The sequence below is a fragment of the Phycodurus eques genome, chromosome 17 (genome assembly GCF_024500275.1).
Source record: "Phycodurus eques isolate BA_2022a chromosome 17, UOR_Pequ_1.1, whole genome shotgun sequence".
Taxonomy (NCBI): domain Eukaryota; kingdom Metazoa; phylum Chordata; class Actinopteri; order Syngnathiformes; family Syngnathidae; genus Phycodurus; species Phycodurus eques.
Window position 1 is genome coordinate 17544107 of NC_084541.1, and position 21433 is coordinate 17565539.

At 44.0% G+C, this 21433-nt stretch overlaps 1 protein-coding gene across 1 annotated transcript; it reads left to right on the forward strand.

The window, feature by feature from the left end:
* The first annotated feature begins 574 nt into the window (after positions 1-574).
* Positions 575-16427, forward strand: fgfr4 (fibroblast growth factor receptor 4). The gene is given in 23 exon segments (XM_061701958.1): positions 575-1216; positions 2577-2781; positions 5693-5880; positions 5956-6106; positions 6192-6242; positions 6817-7086; positions 7236-7270; positions 7272-7323; positions 7414-7580; positions 7660-7783; positions 8650-8840; positions 8928-9066; positions 9149-9342; positions 9412-9557; positions 9816-9937; positions 10014-10124; positions 10245-10276; positions 10278-10436; positions 12824-12946; positions 13224-13294; positions 13365-13502; positions 13593-13698; positions 15919-16427. Coding segments are annotated over 22 exon segments (2856 nt in total). The 5' UTR covers positions 575-1216; positions 2577-2669; the 3' UTR covers positions 16093-16427.
* The last annotated feature ends 5006 nt before the right edge of the window (positions 16428-21433 follow it).

A 21433-nucleotide genomic window follows, 5' to 3' on the forward strand; every position in this document is an offset into this window, starting at 1 on the left:
TAATAAAATTTAAAAAAAATAAAAAAATCATAGCAGCAAAGCTAAAGAGGAGGGGCTAATGGGATTACTTCTCTCCCCCTCCTTCCCTTCTCCTTGCTGATGTAATTAAAAGCATTCACTCAATCAAGCCACTTAATTGGATGCGTCTTGGCCACAAAGCGTCCCCTCCTCCGCGCCATGTTTGCATTAAGGGCAATTAAGGCGCTTGTCAAAAAAAATTCCAAATTCCAAATAAATCGTTTTAATAACCCGATTTACGGCGGGTGTGGCAAACATTTTAATCAGTCAAAATCATCTATATAACAAAAATACAAATCAAAACAAAAAGTTGATCATAGCTAGTTACAAGATGTTTTGCATTTGAGATTTCTTTTTTTTTCTTTATTTGCCAGGGTTGAAATAAGGGGAGACGGGGGTGGGGGGGCGATTATTGGGGGGGGGGGGGGGGTAACTGAAGTGCACCCTCCCCTCTCTCGCTCTCTCTCTCACACACACGCACACACACACACACACACGCACTCACACCCTCCCCCAGCCACTCACACTATTGTTGTTGTGGCTGCGTGCTGGAGTGGCGGCAGTGCAGTTGGAGCCGAGCTGCAGCGCGGACGCACGCAGGCGCTCTCGCAAAATCTCGCCGTCTCGCATTCACTTTGCTGAGTCTCGGAGGAGGGTCAGTGGGAGACCTCCGCGCGGATAAAGCCTGACAGAATTGGAGGGAGAGGAGGAGAAGCAAGGACGCTGCGTAAAAAGACGCGCCGGCTCAGACTACCCGTCCAAAAAAAAAAAGGCGCCGAAGCCGAGACGGGACTCACGCGGGCTATAGCGCTCCTTAAGCGGATAAACTGTCGCGCCGGTGGTCGGGGAGAGGACCACCTTCCCCTTGTGTGCCCCTCCATGGATGTACTTTGAGTGGTTGTCCTCGCACCAGGGGCCGGGCAGCTGTCGCCACTCGAGGAAGGGAGGGGGGGTGGGGGGCGGTGGGCCGGGGGCCTGTCTGTGGATGGTGGTTCTGATGGATTTAGAAGCCTGCGGATACGCAAGAGCCCACTTAAGAAACGTGATTTTGTATTTCTTTTAAAGTGGCACAAAGTGGACTACGTGATCCAAATGAGGATTTCGATATATCAAGCGCTGGGATAAGGAGTGCTTGCACCTCCACAAAAAAAAATAACAAAAAAAAAATACAACAACAACAACTGTGAGGAGACAAGAGGTGCGTGAGGTCCAAATGTGTTGTTTCATTCATTCCCCCCCCCCCCCCCCCACCTAAAAAAAAAAAAAAAAAAGTTCCACGCTTCATTTCTATTTCGATTTGAATGAAATGTGCATTGCGTTTCAAATGCAACGCTTGTTTGCGAGACAGCCAGCGCGATGAAGTGCTTTGGACATTGAGCCCGGCTGAAGAGCGCCTGCCCGTGTGTGCGTGTGTGCGTGCAGCAGCGCGTGGACTTTGGACTTTTGGCACGTTTACACGCCTCGCAACTTGAAGTGCAATTGAAGGATGCTCGCAACTCGGCTCGGTTCCTAAAGCCTTTCAAAAAGTTTGTTTGATTTTTCGTTTTGGGATGTTTTACCCCAGAGATTTAGCACTGATTTCATCATTTTCATACTATAAAACCACCCAAACCAGATTGTAAATGTGAAATGCTCAATCCATATGTAGCTATATGGAAAAAAAAATATATAAGAAAAGTAGAAAGTTGCCAGAGTTGCAACTTTCTACTTTGGAAATGGAAGTTTTCTATTTCCATGACAAATATGTTTTATTCGATAAACTGCATCGAAACATTAATTTAAATACACCCTTATTCCTGCAGTGTTTTCCTGCTATAACTGACTTTAACACCATTAAGTTGTTAAATTGAAATTGCAATCCAGATAAACGATAACGCCCGCTTTGTGCTAGTTATTGTGGGAAATCACAAAATACAATACAGCGTTCTCGTGCAGACTTGAGAGAGCCAGAAAGCGCCGGTTTATCTCTGTCGTGCATTTAAATGCTGTTGTCTTTTGTGGTAATAAAGGCAGATCACTGGAGAGAGAATTTGCATTTAAGAGATTTTGTGTGTGTGTCGAGACGTCACATAGACAGAAAGTGATTGCTTCATCAAGACTGGTAGCTGGGATGAGTTATTTTCCATCAGCTCAATATCAAAGAAAAAGTCCTCCAGGGCCCCCCCCCCATCAGTTTGACCCGAAATGTCCGCAAGAAAGTGGACAGATTGATCAATTGGCATGGAACCAAGCGGGAGACGGTGTTGACCTTCATATTCCGTGTCTCCCTGGCAAGTTTCAAGTGTTTTTCCCCAGTCAGGGCCCATTATCGCGGGCTGGCCCTGAGCACCGTCCATTGACAGACAACAGGCGGTAACAGCCCCGCTCCTTATTCATGACACAGGGGGAGAGCCCTGGACAATGTAGGACGCAACAGACGAGCGGGGCAATTCGCAGGGCATCCGGTTAAGAATGCAGCTGCTCCCAGTCCAAACAGTCACTCTTTAGTTTGGATTTTGAAGAGAACCTCGGGAAAAGGCACAATAACCCGTCAGTCCTACGTTGTTTTGCCTCCGCAGGATCCAGATTTGAGGACCGGCGGCGTTGCCGATGCCAGGAGCCAGCGCGTGAGGCCAAATCCGGGCTTCCTGCGTTGACATCGCAGCCTTTGAATGAGCCTCGAGAAGATCAGGATGGTGAGGGTCTGCGCGCTGTGCCTGCTCCTGCTCTGCTGTTCCAACCGACTCTCAGCCAGATCCCACGACAGAGCGGGAAGAACAAAAGGTAAAGGAAAGGAGGATGGCAATTACTGATACTGGTACGGCAGTCGTTGTGCCCATTGTTGTGCTCATTACTGTAGTCCAATATCTAAGTCTAGCACTTGGATTCAACATATTTCTGGCACTGAACTGCTCCTGTGACTGAAAAGTAATAAACTGGTTCTAGTTAGGGCACTAGCTCCAATTTACTATAGGACCGCTTTCCTGGAAAAAAAAACTGAAGTCAATTCCTAGAGTCCCTTGACTGTTTGGCGATACTGCCCCACAATAAGAAAATCCCTGGTTCGGTTTTCGGATTTACCCCTCAGTCATCCATGGATCCATTTTCTGTTGTCCCCATTTGGGTCACAGGTGAACTGGAGCCTATCCCAGGTGACATTGGGTGACAGGCTGGTAGACCCCGGACTGGTCGCCAGCCAATTGCGGTATACGTATACTGCAGATAAACAACCATTCATAGCTAGGCTCTTCAATCAACCTCTAATATCCATGCTTTTGGAATGTGGGCAGAAGCCGGAGTACCCATTGAAAACCCACACAAGCACAGAGAGAACTCCACACAGATAGACCAGAGCTGAGATTCAAATCCTGAACCTCAGAATTGTGAGGCAGATGTGCAAAGCCCTAGACCACCATGCTGCCACCCTGAAATCAAAAACATTAATTTCCGGCCAGTTCCCTTGACTAAACCACAATCTTGATGTGGTCCTGGATGGTAAAAAGAGACATTGGCTGGACAAGAGGGGGACTATTTACCCCCCTGAATTTGGTTGAATTCCAATGTGAGTTTGGTGGTTCCACTGTAAATTCCAAGTCCCTTCACCTCCAGCGAGGTGGAGAGCGCAATGGGGGCAAAGTGTGTTTTGGCTGCCGCGAAAAGTGCTACCTGATCTGCTGCAAACCCCGAGGCTCGGAAGTGTAAATCTGCTGGGTCGCATGCCAGCTGCAGAAGAAGAAGAAGAGGAGGAAGGCGGTGGTGGGAGGGATGGGGCGGTGTTCTTCTGACCAGTTTTTCATTGATGCTTTTCAAACAAGTGCCAAAAGCAATAAGACGGACAACCCACCGAAATGTTTTCCACAGATGGAAATTAAAGGATGTTTTTTTTTGTTGTTGTTGCTGGGGCCGATGAAAGACAATGTTGATGATTGCTGGAGGGCATCAAGCACGGCGGTTTTCTCTTACCTGAAGGGAGGCTAGCTGGGGCTTGCTCCATAGACGCCCCCCTGACTCTATTTGCAAGAGAGATGAGCGAAGATGGATCATAGCTTGAAGAACAGTTCTTAGACACATTCCAACCTCCTCCAAGAACGTGTTATGTTGAGACCACAAGAAATAATGTCCAAAATGTCTTTAAATACTTCGTCCAAAGTTACAGAAGGACGCAAATGTACAAACATGTTTGCAGTATTAACAAAAAATTTCCATTGTCAGAATCTTTAACAACAGTCTTCAAACGTTCTCACTGTCGTTGCCTCTGAGGAGGGTTTTGCATGAGTGTTCAATTAAAAGAAACTAAGGGAATGAAGGACAGATCTCATGCAATGAATCTGGTTCGTGAAATGTGTGATCTCAAGACCACAAGAGAGAACCACAACCAAATATCCTGAGATACAGTACTTCATGAAAATTTACGGATGGACAGAAATGTACAAAAATGTTCACAGTATTAACAAAAGTGGGGAAAATGCAAACTTGGTCGCATCAACAATATTAATCTCAATTGATCACATACATTAATGACATTCAAGGCGTATGAGAAAGATGGGTATCTTTCTTATACGTCCCCCCCAAAAATGGTTTTGCTTTGGGAGAGGTCTCCGCTTGACTGAGGTGGATCCTCGCTGGCACAGAGTCAAAAGAGCAACAAAAAAGTGGATTCTTTGTGGTCCGAATGGCGGGGGCAACATCAAGGAGCAGTGACCGTGCCAAAGAATCTTTAACGTTGGGCCGTATTTCGTTGTCTTCCTCGGGGGTGCATCTGCTGGTCAGGCCATTCAGCGGGACCACCGAGAGGCTCGTTACTCCGACAGCTTGACTTGAAAGACGCTTTGGCGATTCAGACTTATTGTTTTGACACCGACAGCCTTTGCCTTTGAATTCATGCGCAATTTATTCTGTTAGACGGCGAGTTGCGCTGCCAGGCCGCCGCCCGGCCGCCTGTCTCGCAGTTTGTTTGTGTTTGTGCCTTGTTTTGTTTGCCGCCTCGCCTCTGGGTGACAATTCACACCCTGCCTTAAGTTCAACGGCGGGGCACGCCCGTCCCTGTCCCTGCAAGTTCATTAGCATGAGGCCCCCGGACTGCGGCGACCCCACTGTCTCCTGAACTTTGTGAACAAACTGATTTGTGTTTCCTTGCAGTCTGCAGTTTTTTTTCTTCCATCCTCAATGTTGCAATTGTGCGGTTTGTTCCCGAGTACATTAGCAGTGTGTGTACTTTGGTTCAGTTAGTGCAAAAAAGGGCAACACTTCACTCTGACAAGGGAACAGATTGCCTTTTCACTAAGCGCTTGCAGGAAGCAATCAAACAGAAAATTGCCCTGGAAAATTGCTCGTTCTGAGTGACTGAGCGGTAATGGAGGTCCCTGGCCGCGGAGCACATATGCTGCGAGCAGAGCGAGTGGGCGAGCACATGAATGGAGCGAGTGACCCAATGAATGGAGGCCACTGTGGCCGATGGTGACACGATAGTAGCCAGGTTATCTGGGCACTCTATCACCACATCCTGGTGGCATTAAGCAGCCTCGGTCGGGTAGGAACACGATGTTCTTCTGATGCCGGATGTTTCGGGGTCCAACTAAATCCAGCAGGATGTGTTACAATTGTTGTGTCTTAACGCCTTCAGGCCGGGACTATTAGGACACTGAATGAACTGTACCTACGGGTATAACATTTCTAATCTGTTTTCCCCGTCCAGATATTCGAATGCCAAGGCCTCTGATCATGCCAGGTTACCCAGAAAACATCACAGCAACAGTGACCGGTCAGGCGAAGCTGCTGTGTAAAGTTCACCGGCCGGCGTCCACCAAGGTGCAGTGGTTAAAGGTGGCACTCGGGGGGGCAGGCCGGGGCCCCGGCGGACCACCACGCCTCAGACCCCTCACGGTGAGATCAGCAGACGGACCTTCAAAAAGATGTGGCTTTTTTAGCTCCGTACTTAGTCACCTGGTTTGTGTTTAGCCCCTGCGGAGCAACGCGTCCAAGGTGAACACACTGCATCTGTCCAACATCAGCATGGAGGATGCCGGCGAGTACATCTGCATGGCCGAGAACAAGCATGGCGGGAAAACCGTGCAAGCCATGCAGTCGGCGTGGCTACATGTCCTTCCGGGTGAGACGTAGTCCTACGAGCCCTGTCCGACTAACAATCAGACATCACTAGCCTTTATTTATAACACTGCAATTCTCTTGGACAGGTACCATTATTTCCAAAACGGTGGACTTGACAAAAACAGCGATCCCACAAGGTAACGTCATGCATGAAATCTTTTCCCAGACTTGACAATAGTCTTTAATGTAAGTGGACACTGTGGTCAGAGATTTGAGAAGAATGAAAGTGAGACCTCCAGATCGCCAGTGAACCTTCACCACCCCAATTGGGTTTTCGCTCATCTACTCTACTATCACACTATGACATGTTCATTACCATAATTCTCTCCTCGTCGCTCATTTTCCACGCTTGTTTAAAATGAACCAAGAGGAGAGGGAGTTTCACGGTGTTTGCTTGATTGCTCTCCGTCCCACAAAAATCCACAAAAGGGACAACAAAATTAAGCAGCTCAAGAGAGTGGGGGTGGCGGGTTTGGGTCGGGTCGGTCACTCAAGTCCTTGTCACCATGGAAATGTCATTGTTTGGGGATGAGATACAATGGGGGGATGCCGACTGCCTTCAGAATGTTAGGTGAAGAGGCAATCCACTGACTGGTTTGTTAGATTAAAGCACAATGTCCCTAAATATTTTTTTGTGCAGTCCTGCTATCAAACAGCAATGACATGCATAGTGGGAGTGATACCATGACCCTTTTTGCTAACTCGAAACAGATATTCTTGGGGACCTGAGTGAGGAGACCACGGAGCATGTCTTCCTCGAGCCAGCCAATGTCCTAAAACTGCGCTGTGACATGACCACTCGGCCAGGCATGGCGGTCAATTGGTATAAAGAGGGAACTCGGCTGGCGCCCACGCCCCGAATCCAGATCCGTGGCACTGTCATGGAGATCGCCGACGTCACATACGATGACTCGGGAGTTTATGTGTGCGCCCTCCGCGGTACCCGAGGACCCGTGAGGAACTTCACTGTCACTGTGACCGGTAAGGATGCGAAGGAAATAACCGATCTATAACCAACAGTTCACGGTACAGTGTGTGTGTACAGGGTACCATTCCATGACACTGTCGTAAACTCACTAAATCATAGCATAACATAGAATCAGTTACCATTCAATCTCCTCATTCTGTAGACTCGTTGGGCTCAGGAGATGACGATGAGGACAACTGGCTTGGAAGACTCATCTGAGGTTGAAAATGATCACGTTTATCTTTCAAGAGGTGCGTTCGTGTTTTGTAATGTGGCTTCTGAATGAGCTTTTTTAAGTGCACCTGAAGGCTGCAACCTAATCTGTGGCTTGGTCTTCACAGGTCCCTATTGGACCCACACTCAGCGTATGGAGAAGAACCTGTATGCTGTCCCGGCAGGCAACACAGTGAAATTTCGTTGCCCGGCCATGGGGAGCCCCATGCCCAGTATTCGTTGGCTCAAAAATGGAAGGGAGTTTCGAGGCGAGCACCGTATAGGGGGCATCAAGGTAATAACATTTTCTTTCTCCTTTTGATTGACCTTTTCTGAACAGTAAGTTTCATTGCCTGGTGTTTTTTGTTTGCAAGCTGAGGCATCAACATTGGAGCCTGGTGATGGAGAGCGTTGTGCCTTCAGACAGAGGAAATTACACCTGCATGGTGGAAAATAAATATGGTTCCATTTCTCACAGCTATGTTCTTGATGTCCTGGGTAAGATTCAGAAATTTTGTGTCAGTCCGGGGGGGATTTTGCTTTACGTTTCTTGACTCTGAGTGTCTTGAAGCAAATTTTTTTTTAGACCTGGCTTGTGCATGCTGAAATGCTAAAAAGTAATGTTTCCCTGGGCTGAGGTTGTAAACAGTAAGTCCATAAAACGAATTAGATCTTAAAAGTTTGAATTTCAAGCCATGTCATCTGACTGACTGTATTCATGGCAGCCCCAGCAGTGGTCATTAGTTAGCTCTTGTGGAAAAAGCATCACGCCTCCAAATGAAAGCCTCCAGTGTGAGGGGAAGCATAATCGGGAGGGTGGTTGACCAAAAGGTGACGGGGCGCCTGGCGTCAGTCGTGGCGCTGGATGTGGACGGTCAGGCAAACAAAGCAGTTTTCTACGTGACCTGTGACTGGAGATCGAGGAGGGCGGCAGGATTGTTTGTTCATTTGTTGGCTGTCCGTCCACAGCGGGGTCAGTCTCCCTTTCCCGGCCGACTGGGGGAGTGGACTAACGAGACAGTTAACGAGATCAGAGAGCGAGACTAACTGCTGATCAAAGAGACCCTGGTGCCCTGATGGTAAACAGCGATGTCATTGGAGCCGAATTCCATCTGAAAAAGCCATTTCTGGCTTTTGTGCAAGCTTGAATGTGACATTGACAACTATTTTAGGGAAGTTCTTATGAAGCTTGAATAGTTTTCTAACAAAGGATAGTTTTGACCTCCCAATTTTCAGTATTTCTGAAAATCTGCCCTTGGCCTATCCTTTACCTCACTGCCCTTGAATCACCTTTAAACGTGAGATAATGGAGGTAGCTCCAGCCAGATCCTTTGCTCATCCTTGGTACCCTGTTTCCCCTTCAGAGCGCTCCCCCCATAGGCCCATCCTGCAGGCAGGTCTACCGGCCAACACCACAGCAGTAGTGGGCAGCGATGTCCAGTTCCACTGTAAAGTCTACAGTGATGCGCAGCCACACATCCAGTGGCTCAAACACATCGAGAGAAACGGCAGCCGATACGGTCCTGACGGGACGCCCTACGTCCAGGTTCTCAAGGTTGGTGACATTTCGATGTCCAGGGTCTTGTTTTTGCACAAAGTTGATGGTTCTGACTTTTTTTTTTGTCTCTAATATTTGATGTAGACTGGCAGTCTGAACATGTCCGAGGTGGAGGTGCTCTACTTGTCTAAAATCACCATGGATGATGCAGGAGAGTACACATGTCTGGCTGGAAATTCAATTGGTTTTGCCTACCAGTCGGCCTGGCTCACCGTCCTTTCGGGTAAAAGAAAAATGTCTTCAGATTTGACAAACTTTCAGTGCCATGTTTGAACAATTTATGAACTGTTCCCAACTTGCTGCAGAGGAAGAAGCTGCAGACTCCATGGACACCATCGAGACCAAGTACACTGATATCATCATCTACGCTTGTGGCTTCCTGGCTCTGATCATGGCCATCGTCATCGTGGTTTTGTGTCGGATGCAAGTCCACCCCAGACGGGAACAGTTTGATGCCCTACCGGTCCAGAAGCTTTCCAAGTTCCCGTTGCGAAGACAGGTGCATATCACGGCAAAGGTTTGTCTTCATGATTCAAGAGTAAGAGCTAAAGTTTATTCATCGTTTCAGTACTCGGTGGACTCAAACTCATCAGGGAAGTCCAGTGCGTCTCTGATGAGGGTGGCTCGCCTTTCATCCAGCTGCTCTCCCATGCTGGCCGGAGTGATGGAGTTTGAATTACCATATGACCCTGACTGGGAGTTCCCCAGGGACAAGTAAGATACCTGAAATAACTTCCATCGCAGCTTGTACAAAAATCTGTCATGTCAATTAGCTGTGTCTTGAGCCTCAACAATAGTCATTTATTTCCAGTTTGGCTTCAGTTCCCAGGAATCAGACACAAAACTTTAAATTGTAGCTCTCTGGTCATGCGGGGGACCTAAAAAGGAACCTATGTTTGAAAAAAATCAGGAGCCCCAAATTATGGCTGTGTTCAGCACTTATTTTTAACCAACTCTCATCCTCTGCTCTAGCTTGACACTGGGGAAACCTCTGGGGGAAGGATGCTTTGGCCAAGTGGTTAGAGCTGAGGCCTATGGCATCAACAAGGACTCACCAGACCAGGCCACCACTGTAGCGGTGAAGATGCTCAAAGGTACAAATTGTCCAATTAAAATTATAACTTCAAAAGAACTGCCTGTATTAAAAAAGGTCTGTTTTTCTCGCTATAGACGATGCCACCGACAAAGATCTCGCAGACCTCATCTCCGAGATGGAACTGATGAAGGTAATGGACAAACACAAGAACATCATCAACCTGCTTGGAGTCTGCACTCAAGACGGTGAGTTAGACCTACAACTACGCCCTGACAAAGTGATTGAGGGAGTGAGCCTTAGGTCCTGATTCACAACAGAACCAACTGAGTTTTTTGTCCTCTTTGTGGCCCGACCTGCAAAACCAGGACCTCTGTATGTACTTGTGGAGTACGCCTCAAAAGGGCAGTCTGCGGGAGTACCTGCGAGCACGAAGGCCTCCGGGCATGGACTACACCTTCGACGTGACCAAGGTGCCCGAGGAGCAGCTCACCTTCAAGGACTTGCTGTCTTGCGCCTACCAGGTGGCCCGAGGGATGGAGTACCTGGCCTCCAAACGGGTATGTCTTGACTTCATTCAGTGAACTACTTCTAAAGTTATAGAAATATTTGATCCAGTTCCTCAGTGCAGTGAATCCGTTTCTTGCAGAGTATATGTTCCAGACCCACCTGCAAGTGTTGAAAATCTACAATAGAGACCATATGAAACATTCTTTTATCCCATCCATACACTTAAAATACATTTGAACTTATTAAGATACACTTAAACATATTAAAATGTGCCTGCTCTCGCTGGAACTGTTCTCCAAATAAGGGGAAATGTGTGCTTGCTCCAATCTGTTTATCTGTCACTCCTCGTTGAAGTTTACTGTAACGACACAAAAACAGTGTAGCGGGTCCCACACTGAAGGCACGTAACTATAAATTCAGATTTGTCCCAAAACTGTAAAAAAAAATCCAGTAAAAAAATGGTCCGCGATATAATGGTTGCTTGAGAAATGTGAACCTCATTATAGCGGGCGACACAGTCTCACATTTGGATAATTCTTTATAGAGAGTTTAAAGTTTTTGTTTGTGTAGCATAAAAGCCAGATGTTTTCTGGTTGGTGGCTTTGGGCCACTCACTGTGGTATTGGATGTTAATGCAACCACTAGAATGCATTTCCAAGCATGGATAGGAAGTGTAGCCAACAAGATGGGAACACGAATGTTCAAAATTTGATGTCCTCAGAGAGTCAATATCTCCAAAGTGTTTCAGTGTGAATCGGGGGTGTTTAATGGGCACACTGCCTTCAGATCAATAGACCAGATGGGTCATTTTTGCAATCTTCTCAACCCCCAATCTTTCTTTTCTTGTTATGTTCCCAGCATGCTCCCAGCTCTCACTTATCAACACACTTCTTTGTCTGCCAGCCGCCATCTCAGACTCCAGTCCTGTTTACTCTCCTCCATCCATCTGTCCGTCCCTGCCATCTTCAGGCTTTTGTCCCTTTTAGCGCCGCCATAAATCTGTTAGCAAACAGACTGGGCGGAGGCATCAGGTTTCTGGGCTGGGAGGCCATTGCCAGCGCCTGAAAGTAACCCTCCATTATGTGGAGGCCCGCAAACCGAGGCCGGTCTCGCAAAAAGCCTGAGTCTATTTCGAATGAAAACCAAAATAAGCCTTAATGACACCCATTCAAGTCAAATAAACAGTGCCTTTCAAAAGCCCCCTTGAAACTCACGCTTTTCTATATAAAGATGTTTGCGTTCAGTAAAATTCTGCCTGTATGTTGACTTAGACCAGAACAGACATTTAGCCTTGTATTAAAAAAGTAAAGCCCAAGTTGAACTTGTCTTCAACCAGGGCTAGTGGTGAGCATGTCTGCCCCACAGTTCCGAGGTACTGGGTTTGAATCTCAGTTCCAGCATTCCTATTTAGAGTTTGTCTGTTAATGTATGCAAATTCAACATATATTTTTTTCTAAATTTGTGTTTGGTAACTTGTTTTTTTGAATGTATGAGAATTTATGTCATGATGTAATGTGGGACGACCCAGGCCACGTGATACCATGAATCCCAGAAGGTACCTGAGCATGCAACAAGATTCAATCTTGCCAGTTATCCATTTTTGGGAGAATGTTGAATATTAGATTTTTATGAAAGATAGGCCCCTCCACATTTAGCTATTGTTGTTCATAAATGGTTGAATGTCCACTTTCTGGGGCGATGTATGGGTCGTGGTGGCCAGACAGGACTAAGTTTTGACTTTCGTGTGACTTTTTCTGACCAAACCAAAGACTTTGGAAGAACTTGAAGGGTGAATACAAGAAGTTAAGTCTTCCACTATCACACAAGAGTTCCTGGTGAAATGATGGTATCGCGAAGAATGAATGCACCCAATATCCTTTCCGAAGTCATCCCACACCACACTTAACTTCATTCTGATGCATTAACCTAAACAATTGGAGAAATAATACAGCTTGCATTCTCATTCATTCAAGAACAAAGTTGAAGAAAAAAAGAAAAATGCAACAAAGAAATAATGTATAAGTACTTTAATATAGTGGCTGGCGACTTGCCCAGGGTGTACTCCGCCTCTCGTCCAAAGACAGCTGACCTTGACTTGTAGTCGTTGCTGCTGTCGTCAACGGACTATTACTGTTGTTGATACATCTGTTGTTGTGCCCATTGTCCTTTTGTCCCTCCCCTGGTCGCTCAACCCCTCACTTCTGTCTTCTCTCTCTATCTACCTTCTTTTCCTCTACTCTGTTTCTCCATCACAACCCAACCGGCTGAGATGGACAGTCGCCCTGAACAGCCTGGATTCTGTTAGCTGTTTCTTCTTTAGAGGGAGCTTTTCATGTGGGGTTCAGTTGGTTTTCTTCAATGCATGAGGTGTTTGGTTCTAGACCTGAATGGACGGACAGTCTTATACCACTCCCTCTCTCGGGTTTTGTTTTCGCAGTGCATCCACCGAGATTTGGCGGCCAGGAACGTCCTGGTGACGGAGGACAACGTGATGAAGATCGCCGACTTCGGCCTGGCTCGGGGCGTCCACCAGATCGACTACTACAAGAAGACCACCAATGTGAGTCTCGGCTCCTCCTCTGCCACTTTGCTCTGTACTTCAAGACACCAGTGAGATGTTTAACTCTTGATTGGCAGGCGGCTTAATGGGATGTAATTAGAAACTAGGCGAGGGTGGAGTGGTGGCAGCTTTGGCCAGACTTTATTTAGCGGGGAGGTGTCTTTTACAGTCAGACAATGAAAGTTGTAGTTTTAAATGCGTGCAGCTGTGTTGGCACGGCAACCCAAGGGTGGAATTCTAATCTGTGTCCGTGTGCTACCCCCCCCCCCAAATGCAGGGACGCCTGCCAGTGAAGTGGATGGCACCCGAGGCCTTGTTCGACCGGGTATACACGCACCAGAGCGACGTGTAAGCACCACACACCACCAACTGTCAAAAACGATCCAACTGTCCTTTAAAACCGCTCACCATTTTGCAGGTGGTCGTTCGGCGTGCTCATGTGGGAGATCTTCACCCTAGGGGGCTCGCCGTACCCCGGTATTCCTGTCGAGGAGCTCTTCAAGCTGTTGAAGGAAGGACACCGCATGGACAAGCCCTCCAACTGCACCCACGAACTGTAAGCTTAAATAGTCACCACAGGCAAGGAGTTGATTTTTCTTGACTAACTTTCTAATAATCTGCAATTTTTTTTTTCTGTTCCATGAAGCTATATGATGATGCGCGAGTGTTGGCATGCTGTTCCCACCCAGAGGCCCACCTTCAAACAGCTTGTGGAAGAACTGGACAGAGTACTGCTGTCCATCTCTGATGAGGTAAGCACAACATCTACTATGCTAACCTAAGCAAATACACCAACGCTAGCTAAGTGCTGAAATACAATAAACGTCATTAACATACTGCATCAGCTGAGCCAAACTAAGATATCTGAAATTTGCTTGCTAACATGGACCAAAGAGATAAACAGAATATTAGCAAAGCATCGCTCGGTCATTAGATGCTAAAGGTGTTCACTCGCATGTGTACGCTATGCTAAGCTCGGATAAGCTAAAACTGAAGAGAAAAAAAAGAAATACATCCTGTATCTGCTCACTACCTTGAACACTTGAAGCATTGAGGTACACACAAAAGCAAGCGGAGCTAAACTAAACTAAGATAGCATTCATTACATACTGTATCTTTCTGTCAGCAGTGAGTTACGCTACACTAACAACGCTAAGCTAAGCTACTCTAAAACTCTTCTGGCTATCGTAAACGAAATGTGACAAGGTAGGCACACAACCATTTTTACTTGATTATTTTTGCTCTGTCCGTGCAACAAAAAGAACAGGCGGGTTCATTAACAATAATATTTTTAAAATATCAATAAACTATTTCACATATTGCATACACAATAAGCCATTTTATAACCTCATCTTTGCCCCATCCATCAGTTTTCAAAACCAAATGTGGCCCTTAAGGCCCCAAATTGTCCCACTCCTGGCATATGCTAACACACGTGCAAGCCAGATGGCCTCAATTCTTTCACTAAGATGTAAAATTCAGTACAAAACCCCAAAAAACTAAACAAAATGTTTTGGGCCCAAAGTGGGGAGCAATTACATGTTATTGATTTGTTGATGAACAACAGATGTTTTCGCCATCACATGTAAAAGCAAAGTAGCCACAAATGAACTCGGTTCCTGTCCAAAAACCGTCACGTCACAATATTCTGCAGCAGAACCATCCAATATCTATTTCCTGAAGAGTACTCACACTCTGTACTCATGTAGAAGTATAGATACTTGTGTAAAAAAAAAATAATAATAAATAAATATTTCAAAAACTCTAAATAAATCTACCCGTAAACTAACGGATTTAAAAATACTATTTAAAAAAAAAAAAAAAAAAAAAAAGACAAAAAGAAAATTAGAAATGCTATGAAAAAACTCAAAATGAAACAAAATGGTTTTTAAAATCATTCAAATAAATAAATTGAAAATTAATTTTCTTTTAAAAACTCAAAATAAACCTAAAATAACAAGGAATTGAAAAAAATGCAAATGCTATTTTAAAAATCTAAAGACAAAAATGCTACTAAAAAAAAGAAAAATTGCTTTTTCAATGGCAAAAAAACTATAACTAATAATAAAAAAATGATTTTGAAATGTTATTAAAACAAACTGAAAATAATCTATGTAAAAAACAAGAAATACTATGTAAAAACATCTAGATAAACCTAAAAGAACTTCTAAAAAAAAATGACAAACATCCATTCATCAATCAAAAATGCTTTAATAGTAATCTTAAGAAAATATTTTTTAAAATGCCATTTAAAAATAATCAAAATAACCCTAAAATAACCATGACAAAAATTAAAATACATTTAACATTTTTAAAGACAAAATGTTAGTTAAAATGCTATTTCAAAAAGTCTAAATAAGTCTAGTAATAATAATAATAATAATCTTAAAATGCTATTTTCAAAAATCTTTCGAAGAAAAATGCTATTCAAAAAACAATAAATGTTTCAAAATGTCTAAAACAACGAAAAAAAGTAACAGAAATAAAAAATATATATATTTCTTTTTTTTTAAATTAAAATGCTGTTAAAAATCTACAGAAAATGCTATTTTAAAAATATAACAATAATTGGATAATATCATCTAGGTTTCCTGAAAGAAAACAAATTGGGCTTAGAAAAAAAAGAACAAGTGCAATAGCGGTCCAAACATCCGTCAAACCTATCAATACAATACAAAAGACAATAAATAACATTCACTTGTACTAAAATGCATGCGCACTGACCGCGAGCTAGAGCACAACTTTCAACCTCTGAACATCCATCTTGGAAATGGGAGTCGGCCCCGTATCGCACTGATGAATTTGCAAAAGTTCAATAAAGCAATGCCCCCGATACAGTATGTCAAAATTCTTGCACTGAACTTAAAAACAACAAAAATGGAGTTCGCCGACTCTTGTTCTCAGTGGCTCATTTGCTATTTCCAGCCTTATGAACATGTATGCCCCCCCCCCCCCCCCTCCTCTCTGTGCAGTACTTGGACCTGTCGACGCCGTTCGAGCAGTACTCGCCGTCGTGCGAGGACACGTCCAGCTCCTGCTCCTCGGACAACGACTCTGTTTTCACCCACGATGCCCTGTCCACCGAACCGTGCCTGCTGGGCTTCCAGGATGCGCGACCCCACGGGGACCCCAAGACGCCGCTCTGATAAGACCCCAATGTCGGTCGGTGGCCAAAAATGGACACCCCCCCCAAACACGCTTATACGTATGGAGCACTGAGGACATGTTGTACTTTGGACACCAGCAGCTGGGACGTTTTCGTAAACCGCGGCACTAAAACCCACTCGAAGACACGCCAGAAGGAGCCCGAAAGGGTGAAAATGTTATTTTTAAAGACATTTTATTTGAACAAGGAAAAAAATATATAGATTTATTTTGCTATGTTAAAAAAGAAGCGATTGTTAATTATAAATCTCTCTATATAAGATTATTTTACTTTTGTGTTGCTTATTTAAAAAAAAAAAAAAAAAGTCTTAAATCTCAGGATCTCTTGTGCTTAAAAGAAAAAGAAGAAAAAGTTGGAAGTGCCTGAATTTATGATTTCCTGTGAATATATTAGAATAATAAAATATTGTATGTATATATCATCAAGTGGTAATGCAAATACAATTGCCTTTATAAATTATTTTGTATGACACTAAATGGCGTGACGCCTCAAATGTTTGGACCAAAATCTCCAGGCCTCGTTTATTTTATTTTTAATATTTTTTAATACAATTTTAATTGTTGTTTACTTTTTAACAGCATTATTATGATTTGATTTGTTTTACAAATAATATTTTTAATTGGATTTTCTAAGGACTTTTTAAAGGCATTTTTTTCAATAAATAGCATTTCTTTAATTTTTTAGAAATACCATTTAAATGTAGTTTTCTTTATTTTTTTTAAAAAATAAATAGCATTTGAGAACAATTTGAACAAGCACCTTTTTCTCCATTACCGTTTTTTTTTTTTTTTTCCCCCTTCAGTGAGGTCACTGATGGGTCTCCGTAGACAGAGGGTCCCAGTTTGGGGACTCTGTGGGGAGCCCAAGCCCAGTCACTGCTGGGGGTGCAGAATGTGAAAGCCAGTGTGATTGATTTGAAATCGAGGAGCAACCAGGGAACGGAGCTGGAAGGAGAAGTGCGCTGCGTGGGCGGGGGGGCTAGCTGGCCAGTCTCCTTTGTGAAGCGCTAACCCTTCAACCCAGCCTCCAGAGTGCCGGCGAGGGGGTCCCCGGGCGAGGGGGTCCTCGGGCGGGTCAGACAATGAGGGCCTTTAAAACGGGCGTGTCTGCGGGCCCGCTGGAGCTTGTGTGTAAATGAAGATAGAGGGGCTCTTATTATGTTAATAAAACACTTACTCCCCCCCCCCCCCCACACCCACACACACACACACACACACACACACACACTTCCAGACCCCCAAACAAACACCCCCCTATCTTGAGCCCAGGGCTCCATCTTTGAAATAAAAAAGTCTTAATTCACTTGGGCCAACAAGAGCAGCTGCAGAAAATGCCGCACCCAACCCACCCCTCAGCGAGGAGAAAAATCTCAAACCTGACCATAAAAGATGTATATATTTAGTTTAATACGTTCATTCACTTACTGTATATTTGTTATTTTTTTTTGTAAATTACCACACATTTTCTTCTGCAACGTTACCCGAGAAATAGCCAATTTATTTGTTAATTGTCTCTATGTTTATGTGAAATGAAAGTACAGTATAAATTTTAACTAGATGAGCTCAAGGTGTGTCTTTAATCACCTCCGGGTCATCGGGGGATTCTTGTCCATTGCATTTTTCTATTTTTGTAATTTTTTGTTTTGGTATTTTTATTTTTAATGGCATTTTTTGTTTTTCTGCTTCAAAGTTTTTAATAACTTTTTTTTAATGAAAACAACTAAACTTGCGTTTAACGCACCAGTAGAAAACAGGACAAGGCAGTCTCAAGTAAAATTAAAAAATGATCTTTCGCATTTTTTTAAATTGCAATATAAATGTATACATTTTCAATTCCTAAGAATTGCCACTTTTTTCATAGAATTTTATTGTATTTCAATAAATGAAAATTTATTTTACTTTTATTTTTCACCATAGAATTGTTTCCTCCTTAAGATTTTTTAAATAGCATTTTTGTTTTATTTTTCTTTTTTTGTTTGTTTTAAACATTTGTCATTTTAAATTATTTCAATTTGTAATTTTATGTTTTGATTTATATTGTTAAAATAGCATTTTAAAATGTTATTTGCATATTTTATAATACATTTAATGTATAATTCCTTTTACTTTTATTTTGTTATTAATAAGAATGTTTTTTGTTTTAAAATTATTTGGCCTATTTTAATAGTATTTTAAAAAATCTTACTTTTATCTAAAGGTTTCTTTTTAAATGGCATTTTTTAAATTTTATTTTGATTATTAGAGAATAAATAAGATATTTTAATGAATGAATATTGAAGGAATATTATTTTAACGAACACATTTCTTTGTAATGTGACATCTTTTAAAGTATTCCTTTTTTATCCAATTTTGTTCATGAACGTTTCAAGATTTTTCTTTAGATTTTTTAAAATAGTTTTCTTTAGATTTTTAAATAGTAATTTCATTTCCAGTTTCTTTTTTACAATTTTTTAAAAAATTTGCATGACATTTTTTACATATATATTTTAAAATTAGCGGTGAGCCCCTCAGTTGCATTTGCGGTACCAAGAGAAAGTAGGACAACACAGTCTCTGTGCCTGCGCGGGAGCACGACAGAACGAAAGTGACGTGAGGAAGACGAGAGACAGGCAGCACTGAGAGGGAGACGTGGCGAGACGAGAGGCGTGACGAGACCGGGCGGTGGGGGAGGTTCAAAGGTCAAGAGAAGGGGAGGGGAGGGCATCGGCCGTCCTAGTCTCCTCGTCTGCCGGCAGCTTTTCAAGTGCTTGTTGCGCCTTATCGCTTCTCTCCATGTGCTTCGCATGACCGTGTCTTACTTGTATGCTGTGTGGTCCTCGACGTGTACGTGTGTGTGTGTGTGTGTGTGTGTGTGTAAAATCACTCACGCACAATAAATCTCGGTCAGTCGGCACGTCGGGGGCCGCCGGGGGTCTTCCTGCCGGTGATGATAAAGGACTCCGAACTCCGTCTGGGTTCTGAATCAGAATCGGAGTCAGGGCCAAGAAAGAGTCAGATGTGCTCTGCAATTGAGCGTCAGCCAGTCCAAAGTCACCAACAGTCACCGATGTCCTGCAATTGATTGGCAGTCAGTTGACGGCGTACCCCGCTTCTCTTGCCAAAAGTCAGCTGCGTTTCTGCGTTAGAAAATGGATACTAAAAGCCAGTAAACCATGACTACTGTAATAGAGCACGAACATGAAGCTCCACCGCAAATTTGGAAACGGGCCGCCGGCCATTTTGGCTCGACTTCCCCGTTGTGACACACCGCAGTCTCCTTGGAGCGACGCGATCGGCAACATTTAGCGTTTCAGCGCTGTTGTTTGGCGCTTTCAGGAGGGGGGGGGCAAAAAAAAACCATCCAGAGTTTTAACAAAGTGCAGACGGTGTCGGATTGGAAGGTCGCTCATAAAGCTACCGAGCCACATCCTCGGCCTGGCATTAAACGCAGATTCATCTTCATTTCCTGCTTTGGTTTTCTTCGGATGCAGCCACAAGTATTTAAGCCACGCAACCCCCGTCGACATCCCCACGGAGTTGACGCACCAACTCCGCTAGCATACACCCCCCCAAAAAAAACTTTGTAACCCATGTACCGAATTCAACCTCCTGAAAATACGGAGACCGGAAGAGTCACAGAAAGGCATAAAAAGGAATGTCCTTGGAAGTGTCGATAATATAGAACAGCAGCATGCAAACTGCATTCAAACATTGACAGAATGTTCAAAATCAATTCAAGATGATAGTACATTCTAGCTTCATCCTGAAATTTCCACCGGAAGCCTAATATCCCCAAATTTTGGGACGTTGTTACAAAGTTACCAAACACTGGACTATCATGACATAGAGCGAAAAGGCTTTAGTGTTTTACGTTTTGCAGCGGAGTTGAAAAATGAACCCCAATGAAGACTAGACCACACACGTACCAACTACACACAAAAAGCTCGTACCCTTGCCTTGCCTATCACTACACCGAACACGTGTCCTTAAAGTGAGGACCAAACACAGATAAGCACGCTTACAACTGTAGCAGCAGCTGTCCGTGCGTGTGCGTGCGCGCGCGTGTGTGTGTGTCATGTTCGCTGGCCTACTTTATCTGTTGACAACCGGAAGTACTTGGGACTCCGGCTACACACACACACACACACACAAGCACGCACAGTGTGTGCGATACGGCCAAGAAGAGGATGAGGAAGCGGAGCCGTGTGGATCTGCGCTGGTGTGAACATCACACACACACACACACACACAAAATAAAAAAATAAATAAATAAAACACTCGTAACAAAAGACTGGATTGACAAAGTGGTTCTGGAATCAACCAAAAAAACAAAATGTGCAACTTGTTTGGTGCTATTATTTTGTCTGAGATGTGAGCTCGGAAAAATGTGACTTTAAAGTCCAGATGACAGCTTCAATGGCGGATCAAATTTCCGGCAAATTTCTGGGAAAATTCTTTTGGAAAAATTCAGCCCCGAAGGGAGTTTTACTTAGCCATGGGAAATTCGGTAGGCATGTCTATCGCGAGAAGACCCAGAAAAAAATCTCAAGAACCCATGCCTGAAAAGACACCGGAGGTCAGCCATTTTGGTTTGAGGAGGCCGTTGTAGGGTCATTTCGGCAGAAGTAGAATTAGGGAAAAATTAGCTGGCTAGCGCACATCGCAATTTAAAAATTTAGCCCCAGATGCCAGTTATTACTTAGCAACATGAAATATGGGAGACATGCCTTAACACGAGTATGGAATATATCCCACCGGCTCATCGAGGGGCTTTTCCACATCGCAACAACGAGGCACTCTAAAGCGGCTACACCAGCGTGAAACCGCTGTCCACGCACTGGCTGTCGTGTCGTACTTTTCAAATTTGTTTTATCTTGCTTTTGCACCTTCCTCTCCCTGCCAGGCAAGCACTCACGGCCGACAACGAGGCGCTCTACGACATGAAATCCCTGTCCACAAGTTGGCTTCTCAGACTTTGCAAGTTTTCAGCAATTGGCTTCAAAAATATGTAATACGTTTAGAAACAAATCTCCGAAGTCCCTTTACAGTCTTTAAACTTTACAAATGAATGCTTGGGCATCAATCTGCTTGGTGGATGGGAATTCTGGTCTCCCAATGGCGGCGTGGGGGTTCGAATCCCACTTTTAGTCTGTAAGTATTTCCTGTACGAAAACAGCACAGTGCATTTTTAACCCTGCATTTGGCAGAGAGAAGAAAAAAACATGCTCAATGTTTGGTTAAAAGTTTAAAACAACATGTTCCACTCGTTTGTGTGTGTGCGTGTGTGGTAAGTGTGGACCAAGCAAGTGATTTTTACAAGCCTGTCATTATACTTCCATGTCT